This window comes from Copidosoma floridanum, unplaced genomic scaffold (genome assembly GCF_036245765.1).
Source record: "Copidosoma floridanum isolate Cflo_tuat_1 unplaced genomic scaffold, Cflo_Japanese_pri ptg000019l, whole genome shotgun sequence".
NCBI classification, from domain to species: Eukaryota; Metazoa; Arthropoda; class Insecta; order Hymenoptera; family Encyrtidae; genus Copidosoma; species Copidosoma floridanum.
The window spans coordinates 11,425,510-11,449,089 of NW_028321896.1; the positions used below are offsets into that span (position 1 = coordinate 11,425,510).

Consider the following 23,580-nt stretch of genomic DNA (forward strand, 5'->3'; position numbering starts at 1 on the left):
TGGATGCTCGATCAGCTGAATAAAACTTAACACTAATTACGTTTAAAAACAACAATGACGAGATAGACGAACGAACAAGTATCTTCAAGTAGAGAGACACACTGTCACGAATTCTTCTAAAAAGTAATTTGAAGATTGGCAGAATTGGATTGTCTGCTTCTTTTGGTGGACGCGGGTGATGCGTGTACGCGGCGAGTTTCGTTATCACAGAGCATCACTGCTGCAGGTATATATCTGTTCTGCTCACGAGTAATATAAGCTGGAAAAAAAGAGCAGCAAAGCAATTAGCGCGTATACTAAGCACAAACAAGAAAAATTGACAAATTGTATCAGTGATCAGTATTTCTTCTATAGCAACGTTACTCTATAAATTTCATTGACTATCCGACAAAAATACTCACTAAGATAGTAGGTGTGTATAAATTTATTTGGCGCAAGTCCGCTGCGGGGGCTGCGGGTGGCGTCAAAAACATATACATATATACAACTTTTACCACGAAGAATATACGACGTCGTAGTATAGTATACAGCACGTAGTCCACTCTATTATACGTCGCCGAGGCGTATAGAGACTTGGAATAAAAAGCTCAACGTCACACACGTTGCCGTGCGAGAAGTGCGCGAGGTGTGTGCACGTTCTTCCGGCTTGTGCCCGCTTTTCCCTTTTCCTTCGTTAATGTTATCGTCGTTGCAGTGAGTGTGCACTATCTTTGACTGTGCGTGTGTGTTTTCGTTTTTTTATTTTTTTTTTTTTTTAACGCAAAAGCCCGAAATACATTGTAGTTTGTCTCATCGAGAAATTCCCGAGCAACAATAACAGCTGAAGAAACCCAGGTAGTTTACCTCAAGCCAAGGAGGGACGAGGGGCAAGATGAACGGATTGCTGAGGATCTCGAACGTCCTGACCAAGGGCTTACCCTCGACGACGCTGGTAAACCTTTTTTGCACTTATTTCAAGTATATATCGTGCAATTACGTAATTTCCTCGTGCGTCCACGGGGAGCCTCTCTTCGCCTCCCACACGAATGCCGCCGTCTCTCTCTCACTCCCACATTCCCTGTTATTTTTTTACAACATCACCTTCATTGTTTTCCACTTTGCCACGTTCCATTTAACAGTTGCTTACATCTATATGCCGATTAATTCCGCAAGGGAGTTACGTAAGGTATACATACAGGTACATCCAAATGCAAAAGCAAAAAGGCCCGTTTGACATCATAGCGTGCGCCAAAATTGTTATTCATGCAAAAAATCTGATTACTGGTCTTTTTTTTATCATGCATCCGTCACGTCGTCAGCCGATAATCGGTAGAATTGACCTGATGTTTTTGTATTCTCAATAATGACACGAAATAGATGAGGGGTGTGTGAGTGTACTTGTTTACAATCCTCGCGCGTCCCATGATTATTTTTTTCTTTTTCAAGAGACCAGCTGCTCTGCTGCTGGCTGGTTAAGTACATACACGTATGTGTACTTGGCTATGATTTCAGTTGCCTTCAATTTTCGGAGTTTTTTTTTTCTCTTTTTACCATTTTTGTTTTATTGAACACATTTATAAAGCAAAACTGACAGTTTTTCGGCAATAAGTATATATGTAATATATGGTTAGTGTATTCACGAGGAATTTACATCTATTAGTACCTATGTGACGATTAGATAAACGAATTAGCATTTAAATTTCAAACCAAGTATCGTGTATTGTGCAATATTGTGAAAATTTATGCAACAAATCTTTCAATGTTATTATTTGACAAACTTATATTATGTAAAATTATATAATAGTTATTTCACAAGCTCTACAATTTAAACAACAAAGTATCACTGATCAAATAATGTAGTTGTCTTGTTATTAAACTCTAAAATGTAAATTGATTTACATGATTGATAATTATGATTTAAAAGTACTCTTGAAACACTTTATGTAATAGCTACTTTACTATCAGTTGTCAGGAGTTGCTCAATGTATTCCGTGTTTATTTATGTAGTCGATTATATTTTCTTAACTCATCCGATACTCTCAAAGACTATGATAAGAACTAACCGACAGCTATTCAATTTAAGCTCTTCCCTTTCAACAACTTTTCCTTCAATTTATCTCCAAGAAACAACTGATTTAATTCAGTTTATCCATAATTGATTTTCTTTCAATTAAATTGAAAAGAATCCTTATTGCCATTCCTATCAACAACAACAATCATTCTTGACAAAATATTTGGAATTCCAGAAACAATGTAATATTTACACACAAAAGTTTTGGATTTGAGATGTGGTCCAAAAGACCAACTGTTTTCTAATGTATGGGGAAAAAAATTTTGTTTATAGAACAAACTAGGCCTACCTATAATCAGTCAGCGTTCTCTACACTACACACCAAATAGTAGTGCTAAGGTATCCGATGGAGTTTCCAAAAATTACCCCCTAGTCGAACATACTTACGATGCAGTGGTTGTGGGTGCTGGTGGTGCTGGTCTGCGAGCGGCTTATGGCCTTGTCGAGGAAGGTTTCAGAACAGCTGTCATCACAAAATTGTTTCCTACAAGATCACATACGGTCGCCGCTCAGGGAGGCATTAACGCGGCGCTTGGTAATATGGAGGATGACAATTGGCAGTGGCACATGTACGACACTGTCAAGGGCTCGGATTGGCTTGGCGATCAAGATGCCATCCACTACATGACCCGAGAGGCCCCCAAAGCTGTCATTGAATTGGAAAATTGCGGCATGCCGTTCAGTCGCACGCAGGACGGTAAGTTAATCAAGAATTTAATGTCGTTGCGGCTTGTAGAGAGCTGTCATCGGCCATTAAGACTTTATTCAATCTCATCGTTGAGTGATTTATTACCTATCAAAGGAAGATACGAATGATCTTTGATCTTTCATTCAAAACAATAATGCGCTTTTATTAATTTTTTGCTCCAAGCTATCAGCGTAATTGGTATGCATATAAAAAAAGTACTTTGCATCTCACGAGCTTCAACATCAAACGTATCTCCCTTTCAAAAGCCAAGAAGATAATTACGAGTCGGTAAAGAAAAAAAAAAATAAAATAAAAAAGAAACATAATTTCTGAGAGCAAAAAATGTTTGTACACAAAACACTTTGGACAGAGTAGTCGAATTTTTTTGTTTTATTATGCTTAAAAACTCTCGGCATCGCTCATCGGGGCAGTGGTCGCAGTATCGGTATCCGAGTCGCTCGTTACTTGAACGAAATAACTATCTGAAGTAGTAGAAGAAGCCTTGACAAGCAAAAAAAAAAAAAAATAATAATAAGAGTAAACAACGGTGATCAAGAAAAAATGATGAAAAAAAAAAATAAACAAAAAAAAAAAAAAAAACAAGAACAAGCCATGCATCACTCACAAGAACAACAGTTTGGTTTGGTTATTTTTTTTTACCGGACACAATATAGTAGCAATACTCGTAGTGGTGTTTTATATTATGGTCTTGGGTTATTTTATGAAATTTTTAAACATTATATAGCCAAGGATTAATAGGGTGATCACAACCTGGGTCGTCTTCTGGTAGATTTGCTTGCGCTTCGTCTCTGCTTTTCTCTTCGAGACGCGATGCATCCCCGACTTTCTCTGTGTCTGCTGCTGCGACGACTGCGTCGACTCGCCGGATTGACCGATTTTCTGTTGCTTCAAGTGCTTAACCGTATTCGCGGCCTCGACGTACGGCTGCTTCTCCTCGGCCGTCATGGTTTTCCAACGCTGGCCGCAGTATTTGAACAAATTTCTACCCACCAGCCCTCTCGTCTGATCCTGAAATTATTATTATTATTTATTTTTTTTTTTCTCTTCACATTGTACCACGAAAGTTGCGCATTCTATGGTGACACGTACCTTTCTCGTGTCTTGCATAAAGTTCACGAACGCGTTCGCACTTCGCCAACTCTGTTTCGACCGAGGAGGCTTCTTCTGCGTCTCGTGGGCCGGACTCTTGGTGGGCTCCGTGTTTGGCAGGTTTCTAAAACCAGCGAAGGATAAGGCCAATCTCGCGAACCGTGGTCCCTCGGCGAAACGCCATCAACTCACCTGCTCAGCGATTTCCGAGATCTCGTGCCCGGTCGACTGCTCTCTTGCCGATTTTCCTCTTGGCTGTCGACGGCAGTGCTGAAACGAAACACCGGCTCTCAAATGAATCGCGTCGAGGCGACCGGTGATGAAAATTACCTGTTCTGCGACCTCCGGCTCTTCGTGCCGGGACGATTTTCTTGTGGATTTTGCTCGCGATTTCCCTCGTGGTTATCGACGTCCGTGCTAACCTGGGGCATCGCGTCCCTCCGATTTTCGGCCTGATTTTTATACCCGAGGCCCGCCGCATTTGCGTTACTCTCATCCTCATCTTCGTCCGCGTCCTGGTACTCCTGCTCGTCCTCTTGCTCGTCGTCGCTGTCCCTCAAGCCGTCCACGTTCATGTTTCGTCGTGCGTCGTTTCAAGTGTCAAAGTCAATAATGTGTCGAGGTCTCCGGGAATTTTTATCTTTTTGTTTCTTCACGTCATTGGTAATTAATTGGTCCCGTGGTAATTTTAAGCCGGTGCAGTTTGGTTGGGTACTTGAGTGTCTTTGATGTGGAATTTTGAAGTTGAGGAGAAACCAAGAGAAAGAAAGTGCTGATGTAACGAATTTTTTTTCACATATGTACACACTCGCTGTTGGCACGCTGTGCTTTTCTTTTGTCACCGAGACTTTTGAAGTTGGCTACCATCGCCCAAACCCTACAATATACCGCCACGCTAGTTTCAAACAAGTAAGGACATTCGATCTTTGTTGCAGGTAAAATCTATCAGCGAGCCTTTGGCGGCCAGTCCCTGAAATTCGGCAAAGGTGGCCAGGCCCATCGGTGCTGTTGCGTGGCCGATCGTACCGGTCACTCGCTCCTCCACACGCTCTACGGGAAATCCCTGAGTTACGACTGCAACTACTTCGTCGAGTACTTTGCCCTCGACTTGATCATGGAGGAAGGCGAGTGCCGGGGTGTGCTTGCCCTGTGTCTGGAGGACGGCACGCTTCACCGGTTCCACGCCAAGAACACCGTCCTCGCGACTGGAGGCTACGGTCGCGCTTACTTCTCGTGTACGTCGGCGCACACCTGCACCGGCGACGGCACTGCCATGGTCTCAAGGGCTGGACTGCCCAATCAGGACCTCGAGTTTGTACAATTCCATCCGACCGGTGAGCCATTTTTTTTTTTTTCTACTTGTCCATTTCGTTGGAGCATTTTGATAATCGATTGGGCAGGTATTTACGGCGCTGGCTGTCTAATTACCGAGGGGAGCCGAGGCGAGGGTGGCTACTTGGTCAATAGCGAGGGCGAAAGGTTCATGGAACGCTACGCTCCGGTGGCGAAGGATCTCGCGTCGCGAGACGTAGTTTCGAGATCTATGACCATCGAGATTCGAGAGGGCAGGTAGGCAACACGGATTGGCTTTTTTCGTTTTTGCTTTGAAAGACAAAAAAGTGAATGACGATGAACATTTCGCAGAGGAGTAGGACCAGAGAAAGACCACATCTACCTTCAGCTGCACCATTTGCCACCGGAGCAGTTGGCTGCCAGGCTCCCAGGTATTTCGGAAACTGCTATGATCTTTGCTGGTGTCGACGTCACGCGCGAGCCCATACCTGTGATCCCAACTGTTCACTATAACATGGGTAAGTGGCAATAACGCTCTTCTTGTTGTTCGTCGACTGTTTTTCTTATTTAGTTTATGCGTGATGTCTAAGGTGGTGTACCCACAAACTACAGAGGACAAGTTCTGACATCCAAGAACAACCAAGACGTTGTTGTTCCTGGCTTGTATGCATGCGGGGAGTCTGCTTGCGCGTCTGTCCACGGGGCTAATCGACTGGGTGCTAACTCGCTACTCGATTTGGTCGTGTTCGGCAGAGCTTGCGCCAAAACGATCGCCGAAGAGAATAAGCCCGGCGAAAAGATCGGTACCATTAGACCTGTTAGTTTGATTTGAATACGTTCTTACCGAATTATTGTGAAATCTTTGTGAAACGCATATAATTATTTTTTCAAGGACGCTGGAGAGGAATCGGTGGCGAATCTTGATCGAATAAGGTATGCGAACGGAAACGTTACAACTGCTGAATTAAGACTGAACATGCAGAAGACCATGCAAACTCATGCCGCGGTCTTTAGGCAGGCTGATACTTTACAAGAAGGTAACGAGTATTTTTCATCATTTTTAAGAGCTTGGTTTAGAACTTTTATTAATGTTTTAGGGTGCAAAAAGATGTCGTCTTTGTACAAAAAATTGGATGACTTGATGGTCGTTGACAGATCGATGATTTGGAATTCAGATTTAGTTGAAACCCTCGAGCTGCAAAATTTGATGCTCAACGCGATGCAAACCATCTACGCGGCCGAAAATCGTAAAGAGAGTCGTGGGGCTCATGCCCGGGAGGACTTTAAAGATCGAATTGACGAATACGACTACAGCAAACCCCTTGAGGGGCAGGTAGCGAAACCTGTGGATCAACACTGGCGAAAGCATACTCTCACAGATATTGACATCAAGACTGGAGATGTTAGTTTTAATTTCTAATGAATGAAATCTTTCATCTATCCATTGTACAAATCTAACAAACATTTTATTTTTCAGGTTAAAATCCACTACAGGGGTGTCATTGACCACACTCTTGACTCTAAGGAATGTGCCACTGTACCACCCGCGATTCGTTCCTATTAAGCTAATTATGTGAGGATTATCTTGAATGTAGTTTTTCACTTTCACGAGCTGGTAATTTGGTTAAGTAATTAAAAAAAAAAAAAAAAAAAAAAAATATCGAAAGAAAAATAAGAAAAAAGATGGGAATGAGTCTCGATAGTTACCCAATTATTTACAAAATAATTTATCCCAGTAAACAGATTCTAATCAAATAATCCAAATCTATAAAAACCTATCTATGCCCCTCTCAACTAAGATGTCACGTTAACCATTAATTGTTTTCCTTTGCTGGTGCTGAGAGAAATACTCGCGGCGATAGACACCAAAATTCGGTGCAAAGTCGAACGATTATTTATACACATCTTTGAAATCTAGCCTTACTTTACCAGATAATAATAGAATAATATTACAGCAATCTTATAAGGAATTTGATATGAAGCTTTATATCTTATATAGATATTGAATTTTGAAGTCAAAGTAAAATCTGAAAATTTGTAAATCGTTAAATCCATGTAAATTAAGTAGAAACCCCTTAAAAGATTGTCAGTAAGATGCACAACTTGTAATGCATTAAGCAGAGCGGCTTTTACTTAAATGTCTCCAAGAAAGTAATCTAAAAGATCGTGAAAAGTATGGAAGGATCTATATTAATAAAAAAAAAATATTGTTTTGGCTGCAACGTTTACTGCAACCATTGTAAATAAATATTTGTAATTCATGAGGAATTTTTTTTTTATGTGTCAAAGAAGTCACAAGTTTTTAAAAATTTTTATGAAATTGTCACTATTGTCATCAAATTTTATTTATTTTACTTTATCAATCATTGTAAAAGCCAATTATATGAGCCAATATTAGAAATATAATAATCACTGTAAGCGCTCATAGGCAATATTTTTAAGTTTTATTTTACTTTTCAAACATTTTGAATTTTTACCTGTAATAAGTCGTAAAAAGAAACGAAGAACACATCGATATTTCCTAACATCCCACAACTTAAATCTGCATGTATTTTATGCAGCTAGTTATTATGTGTTAAAAAAATGTATAATAAATTATTTTCGTTGCAACCTTCTTGTTAATTGAATAAAACTTAAGTGACGACATAAACACGAACTTAGTTTTCATTCATATATACTTTTGAACCATCATCTTTGATAGTATGAACAGATTACAGTGTATCATGAAATACGTGCATATGTGATAAAAAATTTTGTTGATAATGAAAAACAAGACAAAATAATTTCCTCATTCACTTATTTTTTTTTGAAATGTAATTGAATAAAAAAAATAATAATAAAGAGTACACATGATTTAAAATGTACTTTAGACAAGTAGGATTTATTGAGCCCAATTTTCAATAGTATTCGGTTATAAATAAAATCTTACAACTGTATTTAATGGTAAAAATTACAATCAGAAATACATTTTTCATAGCATCAAATTAAAATTCGCTTCAAGAGTTAATACTTCAGGAAACTTTTTTTTTTTTTTACAACAATAAAATTCTGTTTAAAACTAAAATGACGAACGAGATGAACGACTACATATATGAATCTATGAGGTAAATAATATGTACGAAAGAAAAACGCTTTTTTTACGTAATAAAAAAAAAAAAAAAAAAAAATGACATGGATAAATTACAATAAGATACATGTGTTCATGATACCTCGGGTTTTCTTCCATCAAAAAATTGTGCACGAAGGCTTCACGATGACATAAATGCTTTCCTTTTAAGTCATTTCTTTAATAATTCTGTTTGTTTGTTTGTTTTTTTTTTTCGCTCGATGAACTACACACAACACTTAAGTCGACATTTCGTTATAGGTTTTTACGTTATTAATTTTTTTCTAGATGCTCAAGAGGTCCAACAATCTCGTAACCAATGCGTTTCGGAAAAACAGAAAAGTGTTTGTACTTTGTACACTATTTTACAATTGGTTTCGCCTCTTTACATATCCTTTTTTTCAAACATATATACGTATATTTCGTACAAAAATTTCCAGGAAGTACATTTACATGATGAGGTACAACGGATCAGCCGAAAAAACATTATTAAAAAATCGTCAGAAACAGCATATCAGTGTTATCGGGAAAACAAACCTCTGTATTAGCAGATATTAGTCTTATCGGTTTCAATTAGCCTAATAATGTATATTCACATAACATACAAACGAGTCCCGTCTCCGCAGCGTCCGCGTCGATGAAATCGATTCTCGCTCGAAGTGTAAGTCTCTTACTTTATTTTTATTTATTTACTTCTTATTATTACTAAAACGCGCTACTATAGATTTTAATATTGATTTTTTTTTTCTTTCTTTTTTTTTTTTTTTTTTCAGTGGACACGATTTAAAACAGCCAGTTTTCCATTTCCTTCCAACTGCAGGTGCTGTACGTTTGTTTTTCATTCAAAAATATAAGCAGTTGAATGAAAAAAAAAAAAAAAAAAAAATTTCTCTTGAATCTACACCTATTGTAGTACAATAACAATAATAATAATAATTTAAAAAACAAAACCGTTTCTCGAGACATGCGAATTTCATCTTCCGTGTGAACTTAATTGACTATCGTCGATCGAGAGTATCAGCAACCGCACAACCCTTGGGTTTTTTTGACTGTTTGGAGAACGAAATTCTCAAGAGTTTTTTTGTTTTGCTCCTGTGTCCTCTCTTTTCAAAAACGCTGTTGCACGCGACGTAGGAGTATTTTCGATTTTGTTGCGCAAAAGATGAAAGGGAAAGGAGAGTAGAAACGAAGGTAGAGGAGTGAAGTTAAAAAAAATTAAAAATCAATCAACCATCGAACGGGTGTTGACGCTGTGACGCAAACCGAATTGACTACAAGGAAATTGTACAGTCACGCGGTCTCTTTTTTAAAAATCTTTTCTTCAAGGTACGCAAGTTCAACTCCTATACGCATCTGTAAAAAAAGTTTCGAATGGCGAATATGAGATGTAATTTAAAGCTCACTTTTTCGGGCGTCAAAACAAAATCTAGCAGTTATTTTCCACACATTTCAGCCAACGGTACGAAGATCGACTTTTACAATTATTTCACACAATGCGAGCTCCTCACTGTCCCCATGGACGAAGCAAACTCGCGCAGCTTTTGATTTTTTTCTTTCTTTATTGATACTTTGTAAATATAACGCGGTAAACATCATTAACAATATATACGTAATAACGATGACGGTACAGTTGTTTTTCTCGAATAAAAAAAAAAAAAAAAAAAAAGACCGCGGGTGACGATATGCTTTATTATACAATACGAGCGCGTGCTTGTAGGTTTTTTTTTTCCAATTATTTGAACGAAAAATGAAAATTGCACCACACGACAATCCCTCTTTCTTTGAACTTGTTGGCCAGTAATTACTTTTATTCGAGAGAAAAAATTCTCAGCCAAACTTTCGACGAAAAAGAAAGAGAGAGAGAGAGAGAGAGAGAGAGAGAGAGAGAGAAAACACAATCACTCGCACGACCCGCCAAACATACATTTTACACGATACGGTGAAGATGCAGTTTTGCGTAACATAATGCACAACGTACGCATTTTACCAGTACATATTTATAATATATGAATATATAATAAGTATACGTGTAATGATGACAACGATGATAAAACATAATCTGAACGGCCTGTATGTATATGAACGTATTGTGATATAATATATTATTAAGTCTTGTGCACGGTTTAGCTGCTGCTGGCACCTGTACTCCTCCCGATGGTCATCCTCTACGACGACGGCGACGCGGACGCGGGCGTGACAAATGTCGACGTGGCCGACGACTGCTGCTCCTTAGTGATCGATGAGCCGGGGTCGTCGGCGGCAATGTTGTCGCGGGTGGGTTCCGGGCTCACTCACGAGGTTGCCCTCAGCTTTTCGAGGGCCGGTACCAATGACTCCTCGAGCGCGGGACCGCAACTCAGGCCACACTCACCGATCCATCTGGCCTTGCCGCTCGCGTGGGACTGCAAAATTCATGATTGTTATTATTACCATTATCGTTGTATCGACAAATGAGCCAATTGGAGCGCAATGGAAGGGGCTCATCTATTTATATTTTGTTGTTGTTGTGTATTGCCCCTTTCACGGGATTATCGGTAAAGTTCGAGGTCAGCCCGTGCATTCATAGGTATACATACTTATTTAATCAAGCGCTCGAAACTGAAGTGATACCAATTACAGTATAGGTATCATCAAAGCTTAGACCTTCAACTGTACCGATTTCCCAAGAGCCGGCTTATCGGGAGACTATATGTATATAATGTCGCTCCCGTGTGTGTGTGTGTGTCCAGTGCAAATAAATTTACTGACCATCGTAATGTCTCGCTTCCAGACGGTGTGGCAGCGGCCATCGCAGAGCGGACAGGGCCGCTGAAGGGAGTAACCACCGCACTCGCTGCAGTCCAACGACACGTGCTCCTCGCTCCACGAGACTCCGCATCTATGGACAGAAAAACAAAAAAAATAAATAAATAACCGGATGTCGTTAAACGCGAATCACCTTTATTTAAAGCGCAAAAGTATACATACATTGGAGGGATGTGGGGGGGCATTGGGAATGATAATTACGGGCGAGAAGGATTTTCCGTTTCAACGATCGATCGGCGTTTGTTTTACATTATGTATATTTCTTACTACACCGGGAACTGCCGCGACGCGATTGATCGCTGGTTTCACGTAACAATGGTCTCTTACGCGCACGGGTTTTTTCAAGCTTTCCGAGGTAAAAGTGTCCCTGTACATCGGTTGGGCGTCACAGGTGTGGGAGGTGGTGATTTTTACCCGGTCAAACCGCGGTTCGAGTCACTTTTGCGCTTCTGGTGACTATTTTGCATCTGTACATGCTCCACTAAGGCTTTTTTTCTTTTTTCAAGTTGCAATGTCCAAAACGCGATTTAATGACCATGACGTCAACGGCACAATGACGGAAGAAGGAGGAGAAGGGAAAAAAACGCTGGGGGGAAAAAGCTTCGAAAGAAAACAGTGTACCGGATCACGCCGGTTTCGATTGTCGCTTCGAAGCCCGTGTGTGTATACGCGTGTACCAAAGAGAGGCGCCAACGAATTGCGTAATTACAGAGGGAAAGATGTATGCCCCGACATCAAAGTGGAACGAAGACGCCGGCTGTGTATACCGTATAGACACGAGAGCTATTCGTCATTCGATCGCGTCTGTATGGCCATCAAACGCATTCCTGACCCTTTTTTTTTTCTACTTCTTACTCGTTGGTCTATAATGTATGGTTTGTCATCTTGGAAAAACACATCGGCCACCAGCAGATACATTTTTTGGTATGCAGGAGCTCATCTCGATTTGCATCTCTAAGTGAGCCAAAAAATTGACTCCACATATCATAAAAAAAAAAAAAGTACAACAATGGATTCTCGAAGAAAATCGGACCCCTTACGAAGACGGAGGAGCTGCAATATTCTCGGAATCTTTGATTGCAAAGTGAAAATGGAGCATCTTTACCTCGAAAAGAGCCCAGTTGCGATTTAATTACCCGCGCAAAGTTTACCAGCTCCAACGTAGGAGGAAGGCCATACTATTATCCGTTGGTATACTCTCATCTCCCTCCTTGGCTTTTGGGTTCTAGGAAGCGAAGAAGACAGCAAACAATGTTGTACGCGTATATCCATGTCTTTATGTAATAACACGCTACGAAAACGTGCGACCATTACACGTATATACAATAATGTGTGTATCGCATGGAATAAGAATTAGAATAATTCTAATTAAGACTTGAAAAGGACTGCCTTAAGTGCAGTCGAAACGTTGTCAACTGAATAAAAGACTGAACAGTAAGCCCTTGGAGTTTATTAATTTTTCGTATCATTTTCACTGTTCTTGGAGTCCTATTATTAAGAATTAGAATGTTGTTTGATCCACGATGGACTTGTAAACGAGATTAAACAACAAGTGAAAGACAAAAATAAACGTGATGTTGAACAACAATATACCGTCCCCCTTGAAGGTGGAGTGTGACACGTATAGGTACATTTAATAAGCACAATTTGAAAGTATCGCGTGTCTCATGTAGCGCATTGGAAGCTGTAGTGTGGGTCGTTGAGCCCACGCTCGTTTCGCGAAAACAACTTGAATTGAATTGTTAAGCGTGGGTGCGTGGCATGTGTGTCCGCGTTTCTGGTTTCGGGGAAATGTCTTTTTTTTTTTTTTTTTTTTTATCCCTGGGTTCGACATACAACAAGCATATACTCACGAGAAGCAAGAGTTGAGCTGGGCGCGCAGTTCCTCGATCGTCATGATTGTGTCCTGGTACTGAGGATGCGAGCCTAACGATTCCTCGATGCTGCCGCAGGTACTGTGGCAGGAGAGGGAGATGTTGCTCCTGAAATCAAAAGGAAAACCTCGTGTTGATTCTTCGCCTCGTTTTGGTTTATACGATCATTCGCCAACAACGACAAAAAAAGGTAACATCGGCGACGAGCCTATCCTTGTACTCTGATGCACGGCTCAACCGATTGTCACGTTGTTACCGAACCACGTACGTCAGATACCAACAAAATCACTCCTGACGCTTATATACATGTTTATATACACACCCGATAACGACTCAACTATTGTTTGTACATGTATACCTTTTTTCCCCCTTCTTTTTCTCTTGAAACTCAAAATATACCATAGGATTCTAATCGGTATCAATTTATCGCCCCTCTAATGAGCCTCATCATCGCGATCGCGATCTTAGCTCATTAAAAAAAAAAAGAATAGAAGATCCAGCAGGTGCAAAATGCAAAAAAAAAAAAAAAACAGTGGTACATGATATCATGTTGCAAAAAAAAAAAAAAAAAAAAAAAATCCACACACATTGCGTTACGTAAACTAACTGGTTCTTTTCGGCGATCGATCGTTTAGTCACTCATCTTATAAGGTAAGTGCAGTTTTTAAAATCTATTTGGGTGAATATTTCCATGTCCATATAGCGATAAACCCGCGAAATTCGGGGTATTGCGCGAAATTTCGAAATCGAATATTAGAGCTCTAAGCTATTTTAAAGTGAAACGCGTAGGTAAAGTGGATTAATTGCCGTTCTTGGTCATCCGTCATCCCGACGGCAGCGGCGCGATACAAGCAGCTGTCGTGTCTTTTGCCCGCCCGTGGCTGTACGCGACGTGTGTATGTGTGTAGATGCTTTTTTACTATTGTCACGTGTACCTGTACTCGACGTATGTATATACATATTTTATTTACCCGCAAAGACCAAGGTTACCCGGAAAATTTAGTGAAAACCAAATGAGTGTATTATATATCGTATCAAATTTACATTCAGAGGGTCCGTTTGTGCAATTAGTTTTAGTTTTGCAACAACGAACAATTGAAAATCTCCAATAAATCATCCCATCCGATTCACCCTCATTGTACACGCAAACCCGAGTATATAGGGGGTTGGGCCACGGACCTTCTTGTGTGTGCACCCAGCCAACAACGGCGTCACACTTTGCATCATGTGGATATCGTCATGCATCAAGCCTTGAACTTGGAAAGGAGGTGGAGGAGAAATCGAGAATCTTCTCCCGCGAGACACACTACTACACAGCTGTACACGTGAAAATGCAAATTTCAAGCGTCAGCTTCGTGCATGTACCCTTGTATAGAACCAAACCTCTTGCACGCAAAACTACTTACGTTACGTATATGTACGTGTATTCGTATTACGCTCCAACACGCGGTCACGTGCATGTGGCTTAACTAGGATAGCGTAAAGTCGTTACACGTGCCACTTGCGTTGAAGAAAAAAAAAAAAAAAAAAAAAAAAAGTGTCTAGTGTATGTATGAGAAGAAAAGAAAAAAAAGGTAGAGATAAAAGAGTGACAAGACAATCTTTCCTGCACCCGTGATCTGTGCATACTTATACTGTTCTTAAACTTATACTTATCCGAGATACACATGTAACGTGAATTATCATGCGATCGGACGATTTTTGTCGAATCCGTGATGCTTTCCCCCTCCCCTATATCGTGAAAACCGATCTGCCGATTTTCCGCGTTGCAATACAGACTAAGATCTATTTTTTTTTTTTTTTTTTTTTTTGTTAACTGAAAATATCGCCGATAACTGCAAAAGTCTGGTGCAAAGGAGAAAGGATTCTTGTCTTTGACGTATACATTCATTTTCTAATCCCCGTCGCGGCGCGAAAATCGTTTGTAATCGGATAACGTCGGGGCATTTTGGCACGTGTACTGTGCCCCACGTACCTACCTACATACATGTAACCCTCGCAAAATAAATTGGTGTTTCGGGTGCTCTTGAACCTGACATTCAAACGAACGTACATACACGTGTCTTTATCCTCTTCTTATTTTTATTGTGTCATTATGCAACTAACCAAGTAACAAGCCGCGATTTATTAACGATTTTTTTTTTCTTTTTTTTTTTTTCCTTCGGTAATGTTTGTTCACGTCTCTTTGATTTTCAAGCGGGTCCCGATGTAAAAAACCGTAGTACATAAATGTGCACGATTTTGGTGAACTCAATCAATCGACTGCGATCGGTACTGATTCAATCATGGGTACCTATTGGATGCCATCGCAACTCTAATCTTTCCAAAGCGATAAGGTTATCTATCAGTGTACCGCCCGCCTTGACAGATACACCGTATGAATAAATAAATCACAATAAATCGCGCTCGACGCGTCTACTTGCAAGTTACACGTATAGCGTCGACGTAACTGCAGCCGATCCGCACACGATCTTTCGTAACTTCGTCGTTGCGAAACGCGCGTACAGCGAGTGACAAAAATCTCTCGCGTGGCGGGGTATGTTGAGCGGTTTCGTTGGCAATTTTTATGATATCCTCGGGATTGCTCGACCTTGTCGTTTTTAGTGGCCGGAAGTGGATTTGTTTGTTTGTTTGTATTCGTTGCAAGTAGATCCTTTAGCACGGTAGGAAGCAGCGCAACAACGAAAAATCCCCCGGTGACATCTATTCTGTACGATTCATTTCCGCGTAATGCAGAAAAAAAAACGAAGATTCAAGATTCACTTCCTGCGAATCGTTGAGTAGAAAAAAAAAAAAAAAAAAAAAAAAGAAAAAAATGTGCTTTTCATTGTTCTTTTTCTCCTTGTACTTCCACGCTCTGTCGCGGATATGTTATTTCACGGATACGCAGATGCATCCCTTGTCTTTCCAATCGATTCCTGATGGGAATTAATAATTAATAATCGATTTTCTATATGTATATACTAGCAAACAAATATATGCAATTTGCGCTGTTCTGATTTTAAAATCAAAGAGAGAGATGGAGCATGTCGCGCACAAGCATCGCATTTGCAAACGGCACTTAGTCATCCGCGTGCATTTATACACCTGTGTACAATAGTGCGAGCGAATCATCCTGAAAAAAGACCCGATTGAAATTTCAAACGCGTCGTGCGCTTGTATCCCCGTATATATAAGTGTAACAAAGTAAAGCGCACCTACTACTCGGATGTTTATATATGTATATAACTATATACGCGTATACACTTTTTTGTTCGTCCTCTATTGTTAGTCCAAGATATACTGCGTGGCTTGATTTAGAAATAATATAATATGCTTATACTCGAGTATAGCGCGCGTTTCAGTTGAACATGAGTTTCTATATTTAGGCACCCGCGAGGTGCAGAATTGTATGGGTAAAGGTTGAAAAGGAAACGGTTCTATTTTAACGGTGCGTAGTCGTATACGTCTATTAAATAAAAGGGTTACTATCGCACACGAGTTGAAATGACGTTTTTTTTTTTTTTTTTTTTTTTTTTAAATACATCAATTCATCGCATGTTCATCATATGTATGTTCAATTTCAAAGCAAGAAATTCAATTTCATTGCCAACAGCGAGAAAGACTGTAATAATTCAAATATACGTGTATACACACATATACATGTATATAGCAGCATCAGCAGCGTAGGTAACTATACAGTACGGATGGCAGCTCACGAACTGCGTGTAATAGATTGAGGAAAAGATAGTAATCGGCGTAATTAGTTTCGTGTGAAACTTACCCGTGACGAGAGAGATTTTCAGTGGTCGTTTGAAAGGTCGTGGCCGACATGTTGTTTCCGCGTGCGCCTGTAACATAAACAACAATACGAACAAACATTAATCATATTTTCTTAATAATAATTATCCTTATTCTTAATAATAATTATATAATAATTATCTATATTATGTGCTTGATAAAAAACAAAAATTGTAACTACACACTTTAAACCGTGTAACTTAGCATTGCTTGGATTTACGGTGTGGTAGAAAATATATTTCAAAAGTTACAATTCTTTATTGAACAAAGAAATCACGTGAGCTTCCGTTATCAGAACTTTCATGCGTTTTTCTATTTTTTGTGTGGCTCCATCTCAATTCCCTCAAAAATAAGATAATGCTGGTGCCTCTGGCCATTTTACACGCCGGTGAGCTTATCAGGGGACACTATACATGCCGATAAAAGTTATCTCTGATGCGCTAGACGATCGGTCGAAGGTCGTCGAGCAAGGACCAGCTATTCCGAGAAAAAAGGCAAAGTCCTGCTCGCGGCTAAATCAGACAGCCGAAGACAGCGTCGAAGCTTTTATTTTTATCATGATGGGACTTGGCACCGGTGGGGAGACTCGCGGCCGGAAACGGTGTTTTTTGTACTTGAATTACATATACTTACTTACCCAATCCCGAAAGAAAAGTGTACCAGAGGCCCGCGAATTCGTACTCGGATAGTACGGAAGAATTAGTCAAAATGAATGGCATTTTAGATAGTTGTAGAGTAGATATAGACGAAGCGAAATACGTTTCAAAAATGTACCTATGTTGGCTAACAACTTTTTTATGACCATTTTTCGAGAGGACATTTTTTCGCGAAAAGTTTAAAGCCGATTAAGTTGAAATTTTGTGTGTATGGTAAGGGCTATGATATCTGTCTTGTATTAAAATTTTAGCTCTAAATATTTTATAGAATGCAAGTTATTGAATTTCGAAAAAATGGCTCAAAGTGACAGTTTTTTGCGATTTGTGAAAAAACGGCTAAATCCAACTGAACCCAACGCGGCTCATTTTGTTCGTCTTAAAATTGTACATCTTTTTCACACAACACTTTTTTATGTACGATCCTTCGGTTTCCTTCTAGACGTGAAAAACATGTTTTGGCCATTTTTTGGGGGGCTTTTGCTGATATTTCTACTTGTTAAATTCCATTTGAAACTACTACCCAATGTTTTTTCGAGCTAGTCAGAATTTCAGGAATATCGTTATGCTTTTTAGCTAATTCTACCATACTAAGACCCTCGAACGTCATTTTTGTATGCGTGCGTACGCGCATATACACGCCAATATATATAATGTAGTATCTGTACGATGTGACGTGCAATCGAGCCTTTGAAAGGAAGAGAGAGAGAGAAAGGTCATCGATTTTACGCGAAAATATAAGAGGTAGCCCCTTTCGGGTCGACGTGCATATATATAGTATGACAAGGAGAAGAAGAACTGATGCATCAAGGTCATCGTACATATACATACGCTGTTTTCTTTTGTCCATTGGCGTGCCGACTGGAGTTGAGACGCGATTTATTACACACGATATCACCGTCATCTTTGCCGATGATGCGAGTTATGGGCCAACTCATAAGTTAAATGGGCACCTGAATGGGCGCGCGAATTCGGTATATTTCACAAGTGTCGATATAATATATGTACACAAATTATACCCGAGTCCTTGGCCAAGAAATTCATTCTCGGTAGGTATAAATGCAGAATATAAGCGTTGCCGCAGCATCGAGTCGCAAACAGTTTGTGCGTTGCATGTATACGTATACACAAGGAACTTGCTCAGGTATACTTTCTCTCCACGATCAAAACGAAAGATGCTGGCCTGGCGCTCTCTCGTATGGGTTTCCCATCGGCCAAGATACAACGCGTTACACCTTTTGCCCGTGAAAGTTCGAGGTATGCGCGCACTCAAGTGCAAAAACAACGTACGTGTGAAGAGAGGCCTCTGGGTTTATTATGCCACGCACCCTCAAAACCGAGGGACATTGGACGTTTTTGTTTGTTTCTGTCGAGCCATTGTGATTTATTGCAACTTTGCGGGTACGATAGGGTCGTTAAATATATTTGACTCCCGGCCAACCCTTGGAACCGAATAAAAAGAAAATCCCCTTTCCTCCGAGCACTCGTATACGTATATATAGTTATTGGAAACAAATGGGGCCCCTCCCGATAACCCTCCGAGATAAATATTGCATTTTTCAAGCGCAAGGGACAAACAAAATTTCGCCACGAGCGATGAAAAAAGAAGAAGAAAAAAAAAAAAGTTGTCCACCGATGCGTTGGATATTTACATAAGAGGAAGAGAGGATGTACCAGCTTGCAGTGACTCTTAGTGGCTCTCCAAGTTCCTCGACCCTGAGCCCGAATCCGAGCGCGGCCGCGTCTATTTTTAGCTGTAACCACGGCAGATAAGTATATATATATATATTATATGTATATACACATGTATGTGCCGACGGCTCTTTTGGATCATAATAGCGGGTGATTATAAATGACGGTCACTCATATCCGAGAGGATACAAGCGGAGGAAAAAACAAAAAAAAAAAAAAGCAAACTTACTGTTGGTCGTATTGGATACCCCGTGATATTGTAAGATAAAAAGAAAAGAGAAATAAGTATGTAGGTACATCAAAACTGTTATTTGTACAGTTTAGAAAGTACGCGAACGCCTGTATGGTATATGTAACGCGTGCGTAAACGCATAGACCAGAAAACCAAGTGGGCATGTATATATATGTTTTATTTTTTTCCACTATCTCTTTCCAAAGAGGCGTCGGGCTGGCGCCACCGGCAAGGCCCCTCGTTGGGTAATCGTGAAAAATGCGGCCACTGACAAGCACGAATATCATATAGATATACATACACAGGCGCGCTCTCAATCCAGCACTTGTGTGCAAAAAAAAAGAAAAAAAAAAAAAAAAAAGAGGAGGAGGCCTCTTCCCTTCAACAAACGTTATTAGCGGTGGCAATATAATGATTACGATGGCCAAGAGGGAAAATAACAAGTATTTGTTTCTTACACCTGCGCGTCGCGTGTAAATACAACGCGAGAAAAGGAGGTCAGCGCGATGTGCGTTTCAATCGAGGATAATCAGTATATATACACATACGCACTGGCAAATGAAGCAGAGTTACTTGCCTCGGCACCTATACATCATTTATGTATACAGCAATAACATTGAGCAGAGAGAGAGAGAGAGCCTCTGCAGCAACATAACGGCACCAATGGCAAAACGGTTACGACGAGACCGCAGAGGAGAGAGACGCGAGATAGAATGTCAAGGACTTCTTCTTCTTTTCTTGAAGTGCGGAGGTACTCTTACTACAGGTATCGGCGGTACATACATCGCAGGAAACCAATGGAGTTTTACTGCGCGTCGGGGGTGCTGTTTTTAAAATCATCCCTTTGTATCCTTTCCTATATTATTAGTGTACCTCTGTGATCCTGTTTCTTTCTGTAAATCCCTACAATATTCTCACTCAAACACCAACAGCCACAAGGTGCAACTAGAATAAATATATCTGTATTATCTCCTCCTCCGAATGACAAGGGAGGCTTTCGCTTGACAACGAACGGTTTGTTTTATTCGTTGAATTTTCGATGAAATCCTGGCTCGTATATATATATATATATATATATATTGTACACTGCGCGGGATAAGCGTTGCTGCTAAATATCAAATGGAGCTTCTGCGATCGTTCTTCGCGCGTGGGTGTAGGTAAAAAATCGATTGGCGCGAGTATAGGCATCGGAGAAAAGAAAAAGGGAAAGTGAAAGTCATCAGACACTCCACGTAAACACAAACAAGCGTATGACGCAAATTACGAGATAATCTATACATACAACAACTGTAAACGAGTTGCGTTGGGAAAATTTTTCCCCGCATCTCCATTGAAGCACTTGCCGAAAGCTTACGGGATCGTCTTCGCGTTGCAGGGATGACGATCGACAGGTGCATATAGCGGGTGTGTGTAATACCCTGCACTTGGCTTCCCGAAATTTTCCTCGTCATTAGCTCCCGTATCGACCAATCGGCTGACGTCAATCGCAACGCATTACCGGTCGATTGTTTTGTGTGCACACAATGCTCTTTTTCAACAATAAGCGCTTCAAGGAAGAGGAGAAGCAGAGCCGATAATTGCGTCACTGCGCGCGCGACAACGATATATTATTGTGTTGTATACATGCACAAGTACATCGTTTTACGCGTATGGAAAAACTGTAACTTCGATACGACATTTGGTGGCAATCGTTGCATCGAAGGCGCATAACTTTTGTGCAATGACCTCACGCATTTCGTGTGAAATCGTTAAGGACAACGATAATTACTCGACCAAGGATGGCGGTGCAAAGCGTCGCGTGTTTTATATACGGTACATCATCGAGAGAGATGTGTGTACGAGGTATATGGAATCCGATCAGCGATACGTTGCATATCAGCTATAGTGTATACGAGTACGGTGTGACAATACACGTGTAAAACGCAAAAAAAAAGAAGAAAGAAAAAAAAGTGAAACAATGGACAAGTCAGAGCCAGGTGATTTGTGTATTACACGCATAATACGTGTGTGCATACACGCGTTCCTCATAATCTACATGATAAGAGGTTGCGCGTACTGAATCAACGATGAGTTTTTTCGCGCGAAAAGTGTACCTATATGTAACTCAACTGCGCCTATTATAGGAGACACCGAAATGATATTTGCTCCGATTCAACCACATCGCGTTGACAGAAAAATACGGCAACGAGACTGCACGCGCAGAGTTTACGTAATTACCATGATTTTCTCACCTTGTCGCGTGTGCTTGCAACTATATATTTCCGTTCGAAGAAAAATCAATGTGTCCCATGGCGCGCGTGTCAATTAGCGTCTTTTTTTTTACTCCTACATGGAACAGTGATAAAGAATACCAGAGAAAAAAAAAAAAAAAAAAAAAAACTCGTCACGACTCGCGCGAGCAGCAATTGTTGAGCAAGTGAAACCGATCGTACATACAATATACACGTACGAGCGTGAAAACGTTTCCCTTCCATGCGCGCGAGGAAAGTTAAAAAAAAACTTGCACAACTTGCCTCCTGCACTCACAGCTCTCTCGTCTTTCTATCGATTTGTGCCCCCCCCCCCTATTGGTCTGTTTTATCCCCCTTTTTCAATTTATTACGAAAAATTACCAAGTACCATCGCCAGCGAAAATTAAAATCAAGCCGAGTCACAACTTCCCGAAGAGTTCGATTTCCCGCGAGTCGTGCGAGATTGAAATTGTCGAGCTGCCTCTCGAAGCGAGGGCCAATTAAAATTAACGCTCGCGGTTCAATCAGGAGCAAGAGAAAATATAAAACGAAGCTGTTTCCGTGGACTCGCGTAAAACGGCCGGGGCGTACGTGCTTTTAACGATTTCAACGTAACGTGCAAGCTCTCACCCGTTGGAGATGGAGAAGTTGGGAAGAAAAAAAAAAAAAGCTTCGGCCATACATCGAGGTTCCGATCCATCGCTAAAGCGCGTGCCACACTTTGTAAGCAAAAGCTCGACGGAGACGTCATACCGGAGGGAGCTTTTCTGCCGCGGTGATGAATATTACATCCACCAAACCTCGTGACGTCGTCGATTCACGCGCTTCAAGCTCGTTCCTTTTTTTTTTTTCTTTACTTTTTCGTTGCATAATCAAAAGCGCTCGGAGTCTTTTTTTTTTTTTTTTTCTCGTACTCGCTGAACGCGTCTCCCTGCGGTTACTTGGTTTACGAGGATTGGTATAGTCATAACAGAGCGGTGACCCGTCAACTCATTTTTATACGCCAATCGGCCTCGTTATCTACCCATCGAAACGACGATTTTATCGTTATGCATGTACATATTTATATACACCTATACCCTCGGGTATAATCGCGGTAAACACAGCCGGGCGTGCGGATTACGAAAGTTTTGTGTGAAAAAAGCAAAAAGTTGCAGTTTGTCAAGCTCAAGGTGGACTCCTGCGGCGAGTGCGAGATAGCAGCCAAGTTGCTTGGCGCCAACGGAATCGCCACTATAGGGGACCCGCGCGTGTGGCTCCGTTTCAACGGAGTATAACTTCAAGAGCGCGTTGTATATATAACGTGTGCCCAAGGTAACCAGAAGGAGGAGGCGGTGCATTTGCAATGTATATATATATATATATATTTATATATATTTATACTCTGCACACCTACCGAGCTAAGATTAGCCGGTACACCCGGTGATGATGATGATGAAGATACGTATATTTGGCGCACGGAATTTTCGCGTGCCTGTGTATAACGATACACTGTACCGATCGTAAGCCGATCTATAAATATGATTGTTCACGTAGTTATTCTTAGCTATACGTATTATAAAGTATACAACTGAAGATCAAATCAGAGGGTACATTGGTTGTACACCGATAGTCTTCGTGAAGCTCGACAGAAAAAAAAAAAAACAAACAAGTAGCGGGGACTCAAAGTTTTTAATCGTCCACCCCCTCAACCTCCAGTAGCTGTCCAGTAGCAAAAAGGTTCGAGGAACGTAATGTTTATTATTCGCTTGTGTGGCCTGTAGAACCGAAACATCGCACTTTCGATCGGTAACATAATATATTATAATATTTATATAAATGCCGAAGAATTTAAAGATTATTCCTGCTAAAAGCCGCTTGGTACACCAAAGTCGTCACCTGCACCCACTCGCAAGTCTCGGCACGTAGGATGTGGATGGATCTTGTGTTTTTCCATCGTAAGCCGGGAGAATTGAAATACACACGGCACAACATTATAGACAAGATGTCCCGAAAGAAGAGAGAAGAATCGATTCGCTCGTGGTGATGCACTTGCGGGCGAAAAATGATGTTAATACAGGTGCGAG

General features: G+C 40.6%; 3 protein-coding genes across 5 annotated transcripts in view; 1 reads left to right on the plus strand and 2 right to left on the minus strand.

The window, feature by feature from the left end:
• Window positions 1-212: 212 nt before the first annotated feature.
• SdhA (succinate dehydrogenase, subunit A (flavoprotein)) lies at window positions 213-7,791 on the plus strand. Of its 2 annotated transcripts, XM_014355156.3 has the most exons (10): window positions 213-693; window positions 784-931; window positions 2,324-2,747; window positions 4,784-5,182; window positions 5,249-5,417; window positions 5,493-5,659; window positions 5,732-5,958; window positions 6,034-6,178; window positions 6,239-6,543; window positions 6,619-7,791. In XM_014355156.3, exons 2-10 carry the CDS (start codon window positions 872-874, stop codon window positions 6,703-6,705), a joined length of 1,983 nt encoding a protein of 660 aa, XP_014210642.2. In that variant the 5' UTR covers window positions 213-693; window positions 784-871; the 3' UTR covers window positions 6,706-7,791. The 2 variants fall into 2 exon arrangements, with proteins under 2 accessions (XP_014210642.2, XP_023247259.2); XM_023391491.2 differs by having other exon boundaries at window positions 213-931.
• On the minus strand, window positions 3,138-4,423 carry LOC149374540 (uncharacterized). Its single transcript, XM_089593514.1, has 5 exons — window positions 4,179-4,423; window positions 4,041-4,118; window positions 3,849-3,972; window positions 3,510-3,767; window positions 3,138-3,239 (listed from the first exon to the last, which is right to left on the minus strand). Exons 1-5 carry the CDS (start codon window positions 4,421-4,423, stop codon window positions 3,138-3,140), a joined length of 807 nt encoding a protein of 268 aa, XP_089449640.1.
• A 203-nt stretch (window positions 7,792-7,994) lies between the features above and the next one.
• Pino (protein pinocchio) overlaps window positions 7,995-23,580 on the minus strand; it is a 61,945-nt gene continuing 46,359 nt past the window's right edge. For both annotated transcript variants that reach the window (XM_014355200.2, XM_089593484.1), the window contains 4 exons: window positions 16,690-16,756; window positions 12,906-13,034; window positions 10,996-11,125; window positions 7,995-10,649 (listed from right to left, as the gene is read on the minus strand). In XM_014355200.2, coding sequence (XP_014210686.1) covers window positions 10,539-10,649; window positions 10,996-11,125; window positions 12,906-13,034; window positions 16,690-16,756 — 437 coding nt within the window. In that variant the 3' untranslated portion in view covers window positions 7,995-10,538. The remainder of the gene's footprint in view (window positions 10,650-10,995; window positions 11,126-12,905; window positions 13,035-16,689; window positions 16,757-23,580) is intronic.

Excerpts from the sequence above, each read along its gene's own strand:
- SdhA (XM_023391491.2), top strand. The coding sequence starts at position 872 with ATGAACGGATTGCTGAGGATCTCGAACGTCCTGACCAAGGGCTTACCC. Across the intron at positions 5,183-5,248 it reads TGTACAATTCCATCCGACCG|GTATTTACGGCGCTGGCTGT; the intron begins GTGAGCCATTTT and ends TCGATTGGGCAG. Across the intron at positions 5,959-6,033 it reads AGATCGGTACCATTAGACCT|GACGCTGGAGAGGAATCGGT; the intron begins GTTAGTTTGATT and ends TATTTTTTCAAG.
- LOC149374540 (XM_089593514.1), bottom strand. The coding sequence starts at position 4,423 with ATGAACGTGGACGGCTTGAGGGACAGCGACGACGAGCAAGAGGACGAG. Across the intron at positions 4,119-4,178 it reads AGCCGGAGGTCGCAGAACAG|CACTGCCGTCGACAGCCAAG; the intron begins GTAATTTTCATC and ends GTTTCGTTTCAG. Across the intron at positions 3,973-4,040 it reads TCTCGGAAATCGCTGAGCAG|AAACCTGCCAAACACGGAGC; the intron begins GTGAGTTGATGG and ends CGCTGGTTTTAG.